The 10,404-nt window shown below is 36.1% G+C and overlaps 1 protein-coding gene across 3 annotated transcripts in view; it reads left to right on the forward strand.

Annotated features, from left to right (window-relative positions):
* LOC127838677 (T-cell immunomodulatory protein-like) overlaps positions 1-10,404 on the forward strand; it is a 75,083-nt gene that overhangs the window by 4,192 nt on the left and 60,487 nt on the right. For all 3 annotated transcript variants that reach the window (XM_052366547.1, XM_052366545.1, XM_052366546.1), the window contains exons 2-3: positions 8,143-8,370; positions 9,821-9,869. In XM_052366547.1, the coding sequence (XP_052222507.1) occupies positions 8,143-8,370; positions 9,821-9,869 (277 nt within the window). The remainder of the gene's footprint in view (positions 1-8,142; positions 8,371-9,820; positions 9,870-10,404) is intronic.

A 10,404-nucleotide genomic window follows, 5' to 3' on the forward strand; every position in this document is an offset into this window, starting at 1 on the left:
GGTAAAAAACTAGGTCAAGAGGTCACTTAGTGCATTTCAAGCATTTAGCATGGTGCCCGCTCTCTAATTGAAGTAGTTTTCATCAGATCTTCACCAACTTTGGTCAGAAGTTGGGTCTAGATGATATGTAGGTCAAGTTCAAATAGGTGTCATGGTAAAGTTATCAAGTTGTCCAAAGCTTTAAAACATGCGTATCTTGTGACAGTTTGGCACTCTTGTTTATTACATAAAATTATTGTGACTAACCAGTTTTTGCGAACATTTTAATTTTTTAGAACATGAAGTCCGGGACTCTGTCCTTAGCCATAGATTAAAACAGACTGCTATCTGTAGTGGGTTCAGTTACAGCGAACGTTCGCCAATGATCGTTAGTGTCCGATTCAGTCTTATTGAACTATTGTTTACACTAGCAAACTACCTCCTGAGAGGGGTCACTTCGGCTCGCAGGGAGGGTTCGCTTCGGTTTGCTGCGAACCAAGCGTTCAATAGGAAACGTTCGCTGAAACTTAACCCACTAGACTTTGGTTTTGCAAGCACACTACCTCCCAAGAGGGTTTGCTTCGGTTCTCAAAAGTTTGCGGCAATCCAAGCGTTAAATAGCAAACGTAAGCAAACGTTCACTGTTACTTAGCGCACTACAGGGCTCCTCCACTTAAAAAACATCAGTCTCAAACAATTCAATAATCTAAAATAAATTTAACATCATCACACGTTATATATTGCATCTTTTCTTTAAAGTGTTACAGATTGCTTACACTCTTTTAGTTACCAACTAAATTAAACAATGGCTTGATAGACCTTCTATTTATGATGCTTAATTGCAATTATGCATTCTATTTGGTTGACAGGACTTGTTGTTGTAACACAGACTCCTCTTGCATCTAGTTTTTATTGAAACTATTGATAATTGACACTAGGGTTCACAATGTTGGCATTCTTTGTCTGGAAAAAACAATGTGTGCACATACAGATAGTGTGGGTTGCACTGGGTAAAAAAAGCTGGTGCCATTAATTTTCTTTGCTAGAGTCAATCTTTGTTCATCATATTAACTAGAAATGGCGCGGCGAAGCCGACGCGTATCCCCACACCGCATGTTTGACCCAGGGAGCCCCCCAGGGTTGGTAATGGGGCCATGCATAGTTGACATTGACCGTATTGCCATAAGAGTATCAATTTAAAGTAAATCGGCGAAGAAATGAAGAAGTTAATGTAAAATAACATTTAAAAAATGAGTGAAAATCTCTGACGTGGCCCCACCCCGAACCCCATCACTTTTGACCCAGGGGTCAGATCAAAATTCCAAATAGTGCAGGGTTGCACATATGCTCATAGCTACCATGTGTGTAAGTTTCAAGGTTCTAGTGCTAAAAGTGTAAGAGGAGATAGTGGCCAGGACGGACGGATAGGCGGCGAAGATTACCACAATATCCCCACGCTTTTCAAAAAGCGTGGGGATAATAATAACAATAATTTATATTGACAGTTTGACACATTTCAAGAGTCAATATACATAATTGCAGTGTCTATTCTAGAAATCCAAAAGTAGGGAGTAATTCCCCCTCACTTTGAAAAATAGGGTTTTTTGAGGATTATGGGGGCAATTATCATTTCCCATTTTTTTTATTTTTTTTTTATTCAATATAATACATACAATGTATACATGTATATGATCATCCAACATAGTGATTGTACAAAGCAATAAAGTTTAGACATGTTATACAAGATATGCTAATATATCTTTTTTTTAAAGAGAAAAGAAAAGAAAAACAGAATAATAGTTATGAAAAATGATGAGTTGTATAAAGTCGGAAGAAAGCATACTGGATTTGTGTGTTTTGTTGTTGATTCACAATGATCTTATAAGATTGAAAAAAAATATACAAAAATAATTTAGAAAGATAAACTAACATTAGAGTGAAATATATATAAGGGGACAAACATTATGAGAATTTAATCTGATTCCATTTTTGTTCAAAGATTTGTAATGTGTCATTACTGAGGGCTATTTCTTTCTCAATCTGGATTTTTAGTTTAAGACTATGGATAAAACAATTAAAATTTGGTACTTGTTTTTTGTACTTCATGTTATAGATAAAATATTTCATCATTATAAGAATAAAATTCACAATATTATTACAGTCTATTGATTTCAATGAGTTAATTTCGAAGCTTACATTTAAGAAAGATAGTTTAACATTTAGTTGCTGTTGTTCAAGAAAAGATACTAGTTGATTCCAAATAGGCTGGATGTGTTTGCACTCCCAAAAAAGATGTTCTATAGTTTCGATGTTTTCACTGCAGAAGTCACACAGATTTGAGTAAGATAATTTGCATTTAAAGAGATATTTATTTGTAGCTATAATTCTATGTATGTATTTATATTGAAAATTTCTCAGTGTGCTTTCAGTAGTTGCTTTATGTGGCATGGTAAATATGTGTTTCCAATTAAGTTCATGTTCTTCGAAAAGAACTTGCCATTTATTTTGGGTTTTGGAGTTTTCTGTAGGGTTTGTAATTTGTAATGTGTAAAATATTTTGTTCGTTTTGTTTTTTCTTCCAAGTATGTTTTCTACGAATGTTGTTTGAGTACATGGTGTATTATTTGTATTGATTTCAGATTTAATATGTATGGGTATGCTTTTGATTAGTGTGTAGTACTTCAGAAAATTATTTGAAGGTATTCCGTATATGTAGCATATATTATCAAAAGAGTAGAAATCCTTAATTCTGTAGTCATATAATTGGTCGACATATTTAATGCTTCGTTCAAACCAGTCTTTATAGAAAAACGTCTTATTGTTTGAAGTTATGTCTTTATTGTTCCATAATATAGTTTTGCTGCTGGTTTGGGTTTCTAGGTTATGAGTGACATCACTCCATGCTGATAGAACATCAGACAGAAATATGTTTTCGTTTGCAATTTCATGTAGGATAGTATTGTTGATGTTACATTCAAAGAGTAAAGAGTCACCATATTTTTTTAGGATTTTCTGGTAGAATAATTTCCATTTACTCGTATTGGTATTATCTAGGTATCTTTTAACCCAGCTGCATTTGATTGCATTCAAGAATGAGTCAATGTTCGTTAATTGGATACCTCCATTTTCTACAGATTAAATTAACTGAGTTCGTTTTATTTTATCAGGCTTACCGTCCCATATGAAATTAAATATTGCTGATTTTATATCGTTAATAACATCATTTGGTGGATTTGGGAGGACTGTTAATACATAAATTAATTTAGGGAGTGCAAATGTTTTCAATACTGTGTTTTTTCCGATTAGTGTAAGTTTACGGTGGTGCCATGATTTTAAGCAGTTTTTAAAATTCTGTAATTTAGGTAGTATGTTTTTAAGAACTGTATCTTTTTCATTATTTGTGAAAGTAATTCCTAACGTTGTAGCTTCATCGGATGTCCAATGAAATTTCATTTCTTGTTTATATTGGACATTACTTTGTTTTAATTTACCTACTCGTAGCACAGTACATTTACTTTTGTTTAGTTTAAGACCCGATGTCATTCCGTAAACAGTTAGCGATTCTATTAGGTTATGGAAAGAATCGTAATTGTCGTTTAAAAAATAAGTTGCATCGTCAGCAAATAGGGACTGTTTGATTTCTTCGTCAGGTTCTAGTGATATGCCTTTTATGTGTTTATTTGATTGGATGTGATGTGATAGATACTGGATGCCAATAATAAATAGCGATGATGAGAGTGGACATCCTTCTCGAACCCCTCGTTTGATGTTAAAACTGTTTGAAAATTTTTATACATTTTACTTTTAATGTTTCATTTTTAGCTCACCTGATTGCTCAGTAGAGCTTTTGTGACCGGTCTTTGTCCGTCGTATGTACGTCCGTCCGTCCGTAAACATTTGCTCGTAAACACTCAAGAGGCCACATTTCTTGTCCCATCTTCATGAAACTTGGTCAGAAGCTTTGTCCCAATGAAATCTCGGCCAAGTTCGAAACTGGGTTTTGCTTGGTCAAAAACTAGGTCACTAGGTCAAAAAAAATAAAAACCTTGGTAACACTGAAGAAGTCACATTTCATGCCCAATCTTCATGTTACTTTGTCAAAATGTTTGTCTTAATGAGATCTTGGTTGTGTTGAAAAAGTGGTTCCGATCCGTTGAAAAACATGGCCGCCAGTGGGCTGGGCAGTTTTCCTTACATGTATTTGGCTATAGAGAAACCTTGTAAACACTCTAGAAGTCACAATTTTTGCCCAATCATCATGAAAGTTGGTCAAAACATTGTTTCAATTGATGTCTCGGAAGAGTTCGAAAATGGTCGAGATCGGTGAAAAAACATGGCTGCCAGTGGGCGGGGCATTTTTCTCTATATGTATATAGTGGCAGTTTTCCCTATTTGGCTATAGAGAAACCTTGTAAACACTCTAGAAGTCACAATTTTTGCCCAATCATCATGAAAGTTGGTCAAAACATTGGTTTTATTGATGTCTCGGACGGGTTTGAAAATGTTGAATGGTGAAAAAACATGGCCGCGAGTGGGCCGGGCATTTTTCTCTATATGTATATAGTGAAAACATGTGAACTCACAGTAGAAGTCACATTTTTGGCCCAATTTTCATGAAATTTGCTCAGAACATTTGTTTCCTTGATACGAGAGTTGAGTTCAAAAATGGTTCCGGTCAGTTGAATAACATGGTTGCTGGGAGGGGGGCAGTTTTCTCATTATGCCCCCCCCCCTTTCGAAGAAGAGGGGGTATATTGTTTTGCTTATGTCGGTCCGTCCGTCCACCAGATGGTTTCCGGATGATAACTCAAGAGCGCTTATGCAAAGGATCATGAAACTTCATTGGTACATTGATCATGACTCGCAGATGACCCCTATTGATTTTCAGGTCACTAGGTCAAAGGTCAAGGTCACAGTGACCCAAAGCAGTAAAATGGTTTCCTGATGATAACTCAAGAACGCTTATGCCTAGGATCATGAAACTTCATAGATATATTGATCATGACTGGCAGATAACCCCTATTGATTTTCAGGTCACTAGGTCAAAGGTCAAGGTCACGTTGAACAGAAATAGAAAAATGGTTTCTGGATGATAACTCAAGAACGCTTATGCCTAGGATCATGAAACTTCATAGGTACATTGATCATGACTCGAAGATGACCCCTATTGATTTTCAGGTCACTAGGTCAAAGGTCAAGGTCACGGTGACCTGAAATAGTAAAATGGTTTCTGGATGATAGCTCAAGAAATCTTATGCCTAGGATCATGAAACTAAATAGGTACAATGATCATGACTCGCAGATGACCCCTATTGATTTTCAGGTCACTAGGTCAAAGGTCAAGGTCATGGTGACCCGAAATAGTAAAATGGTTTCTGGATGATTACTCAAGAATGCTTATGCCTAGGATCATGAAACTTCATAGATACAATGATCATGACTCGCAGATGACCCCTATTGATTTTCAGGTCACTAGGTCAAAGGTCAAGGTCACGGTGACCTGAAATAGTAAAATGGTTTCTGGATGATAACTCAAGAACGCCTATGCCTAGGTTCATGAAACTTTATAGGTACTATGATCATGACTCGCAGATGACCCCTATTGATTTTCAGGTCACTAGGTCAAAGGTCAAGGTCACGGTGACCTGAAATAGTAAAATGGTTTCTGGATGATAATTCAAGAACGCTTATGCCTAGGTTAATGAAACTTCAAAGGTTTATTGATCATGACTCGCAGATGACCCCTATTGATTATCAGGTCACTTGGTCAAAGGTCAAGGTCACAGTGCCAAAAAACGTATTCACACAATAGCTGTCAAAGTCACGTTGACTCAACTTAGAAAACTGGTTTCCGGATGATAACTCAAGAATTCTTACGCCTAGGATCATGAAACTTCATAGGTACATTGATCATGACTCGCAGATGAAATAATGGTGAAACTTGACTTGGATGTTTGTCTGGACAATATCAAGGTCAAGTTTGACATTTGGTAAAGATTGAATGAAGCGACTCCACTCAGGTGAGCGAACTAGGGCCATCTTGGCCCTCTTGTTTTCCTTAAACATAATTACATTATTGCATACTGTCAGGTCAGTGACTGTGAAATACTATAGTAACTGCCGTTAAATAAAACAGCACTTTCCATAGTATTGCACTAACTTGACTAAAAAACGTAAATCTGTTATCACATGGTACATTGTAGCTTTGTATAATTTAAATAAATAAAAAACATTTACTGATTTGCATGCTTTTCATGATATCCAATGTGCAGCGCTACAAGATTGTGATACATAAAACGATACATCCACTCTTTCCATGTGGTTGTTGTGACGTTGTACATGCAGCATGATTTTAACGCGCTTTTAACTGAGACAAATTATCAACAGGAAATACATGAGCACTGTGTTTTTTTTGTGCAAGAATTTGTTAGCGTCACGTAAACATTAAAACTCGGACGTGTGTTAAGGATTACAAGTTTCATAATGCTCATTTAAGAATTCAACAAAACGTTTACAGTTGGGTGTAATAAATTCAACTATAATTGCTTAAAAACGCTTAACATGTCAAATAAATGTTTTGACAATACATTTATTTTGCATGAAATGCACAATTTCCGCAAGAGTAACGCCTGTTTCCCATCATCAGTTTTCTAAGTAACTTGCCATGATTTCATCGTAGAGGTGTAAACAGTAGGGTCCGATAAGTGTGGTATGTATAACAAAGCCAATAAACTGCTGAAAAACCACGCACTAACGGCAACTACATCACAACTACATCACACATCGTCTGCATGATTTCACTGCAGGTATTGACTGTCTATGAATGCTGTTGCTCATTCAAGCATGTGCTCTCATTTGACAATATTGACTTTCCAACACAACAACGCTCCCCCTTTAAGTTGCGTAATGATAAACATGTAATTGACAAACGATAGTAAATCAGCTTTAAACATTTTTGGTGAAGTCAATATAACTTTGCTCTTTAAAAATTACTGATGGATATCGAGTGTGCAAATTTTCTTACACATAAGCTGGAAATCTTTTGAAAAATAGAGCGAATCGCGAAATCACCCGTTCTAGAATGGACACTGATAATTGTCACCATGAAGTTGCATAAACTCCATTAGGGATTATAATGTAACAATACAATTGTAAATAATAGGAGATATTTATTTTACAACACTCTTATTCTACTAATTTACGTAATATGTTAACATTGGTGACAGTTTCATTGGGCTGCTTAAATAACAGCGAAAAAACTTTACTTGCAGAGTTCTAAATCCGCCGGCTTTACTTGGAGATTTCTAAATCCACCTTCCAAACAAGATGTTTAAATGTTAAAAAGTGCTGTTAGTAAACCAGCTTTTGCTCAGACATGAACTACCGGTAATGTGAATTTTATTACTAGCATTGAATATTCTGTATTTCATCTCTTATAATGATTAACAAGTCCTATCAGAATGCTGTCACTAGAAGAAGATACACAGATCATAGTATGCAACTAACACAATTCTGGCAAAACCAGTATGGCCTGAACCAGTATGCCCTGAACCAGTATGGCCTGAACCAGTATGGCCCGAACCAGTATGGCCTGAACCAGTATAACCAGTATGGCCTGAACCAGTATGGCCCGAACCAGTATGGCCTGAACCAGTATAACCAGTATGGCCTGAACCAGTATGGCCTGAACCAGTATGGCCTGACCAGTATGGCCTGAACCAGTATGGCCTGAACCAGTATGGCCTGAACCAGTATAACCAGTATGGCCTGAACCAGTATGGCCTGAACCAGTATGGCCTGAACCAGTATAACCAGTATGGCCTGAACCAGTATGGCCTGAAGGAAAAAATATGTTAGGATTGATAATATGCATTTATTGAAAAGTCCACAAAATGACTAGGGCAGATGGATTAACATTCTTAGTGAATAAACATATCAATCACCTGACACCGTTTCCCATCAAATGAATGGTCAAAGCAAATTTGATTTATGGCTTCTTTCTACTTACTTTTTACTGAATACGATACATTTTGCAAACCAATAATTGCTTTAACTATGTCATGAATAAAAAGTTTGTTTTCATAAAATTGACAAAAATTGAAAAACATACACATAGTGACACATTTTTGTATGATAATAAAATGTTATTTAATAATATTTTAGGTTCATATGTGTCTGTGTACCTGGCAGATAGTGAGAAAAAGTATGAGTATAAGAAACTGATGGATAATTCTACATTGGAGGAACATGCTACAATATCCAGCGTAGTTCCTGCAGACTTTGATGGTGACCTGCAGATGGACCTCCTGATCACTTCAACAATTCCTGGAAAAGAAAACAGCGCTGTTACTTGTAGGATTTACTGGGGTGATGAAGGAAACTTAGACACAGGTCTCTGCTCATTTTATTACCTGAGCAAATTAGAATTAGAACTATAAACTATGAAATAAAAACTTGAATGTCTATTTAAGATCAGCACTTTTTAGCTTAGTTGTTTTCAGAGAAAACCCGAGGTATTGTCATAGCCAGCTTGTCGTCCGCCATCCAGTGTCTGCCGTCCAGAGTCTGCTGTCCGGCGTCCGCCTTCCCGCCATGCTAAAACCTTAACATTGGCTCTAAAATCAAAGTGCTTTCACCTACAACTTTGAAACTTCATATGTAGATGCACCTTGATGAGTTCTACACACCACACTCATTTTTGGGTCACTAAGTCGAAGTTCACTGTGACCTCTAAAAAAAACCAAACAATTCTGACAAGCTTTCATTTATTCAAAACTGAACCCACAGTCAGGCGTTGGCACTGGTTATGCGGTGCTCTTGTTTAAAAGTGTTTTGATGCCAATACTTGCAGAAAAAACAACAACAGAGAAACTTAAAATATCACTTGAATTTTTCTACTTGTTGAAATGCTGGAAATTTTGGAACTTTAGTTATTGTTGTTGATTAGCCCTGTGTCAGCAACTGGGAGTAAATTACTATTAAACTTCTCTTACTTCAAGCCCTGTATGAAGTTATTTAATAAGCCCACTGTCTGATGATGAATGATGTACATTTGGGGGGGGGGGTCAAAGGTTTCTATAGGCTATCGTAAATACATTTGCCTGTGTGTACCTGTACTAATCACATCACAACGTTCTATGAAGTTTATCTCATGGATGGTTAGTAGACCAGTGTTTTTTATCACCATATTTGGAATGGGGCGGGGTCCCATTGCATTGGGGAAAAAAGCGTGTTTTGACTAATATTTGGAAATTAGTGTTGTTTATTTTTTGCTAACAAATACTTTAAATTTGAGAATATAAGTAATATCAATATTATATTTACTAAGTTTCTTCTTATAGAGCTGGATTCGATATGAATTAAATGTAAAGACTCATTAATTTTATTTTTATCTTTTAACCTTCAATTGGGAATTGTTAGGTCCCATTTGGGAAAAATACATACTTTTTTCGATTGGAAATGGGTCATCCTACGTGACTGAATTTGAACAAAAAAACAACAACACTGTAGACTTCACAATTTTGATGTATATTTTGTTCAACTAAATTTCTTAAGCTTGACTCCATCAACAACCTCAGCATTATAGGTAAAATATAAGGTCTGTTTCCTATGGGTAAAGCTAATACTTCTTGTGTAAGAAAAAGGATTATACATTAACATGTAGGTACAACATAAGGTTTGATTTATGGGAAAAGCTAATACTTAATTTTTAAGGAATGGCCTTAAAACACTCATGCAGTAATATCAATTATGATATGCCGGCTAGTAAAAATAATACAACATTATATTGATATATAAATAAGAAGTTTACAGTTAAGACTGCACATTTTTTTATTTTCAGAAAATTACCTTGCATTACCAAAGATGGTCGACCAGCCTTTGGTTTTTGAGTAAGTCATTGTGTTTACTTTGATTTAGCTGTGCAAGTTTGAAGACCTACAGTTAAAAAATATTGTTTAATGTACATATACTCATGTTCTTGCTGTTTTAAAAAAGGCATGGGAAACAATATTTATAGTTGCAATATTATACATTAAATACCTGTAGTTTTTGTTTGTTTTTAAAGGTCAGTAGGACACTTGAGTCATCTTTGCTGGTGGAACCATTGTCCAATTTCTTTGCGTCTTAAGCAAAGATCTTATCAAACCATAGACATTGCTTGCTGAATGGAAACCATATCCACTTTTCCTATTCATTTTTATGCCCCCCTTCGAAGAAGAGGGGGTATATTGCTTTGCTCATGTCGGTCTGTCGGTCGGTCTGTCGGTCTGTCCGTCCACCAGGTGGTTGTCAGACGATAACTCAAGAATGCTTGTGCCTAGGATCATGAAACTTCATAGGTACATTGATCATGACAAGCAGATGACCCCTATTGATTTTGAGGTCACTAGGTCAAAGGTCAAGGTCACGGTGACTCGAAAAAGT

This window comes from Dreissena polymorpha, chromosome 7, assembly GCF_020536995.1.
Source record: "Dreissena polymorpha isolate Duluth1 chromosome 7, UMN_Dpol_1.0, whole genome shotgun sequence".
NCBI classification, from domain to species: Eukaryota; Metazoa; Mollusca; class Bivalvia; order Myida; family Dreissenidae; genus Dreissena; species Dreissena polymorpha.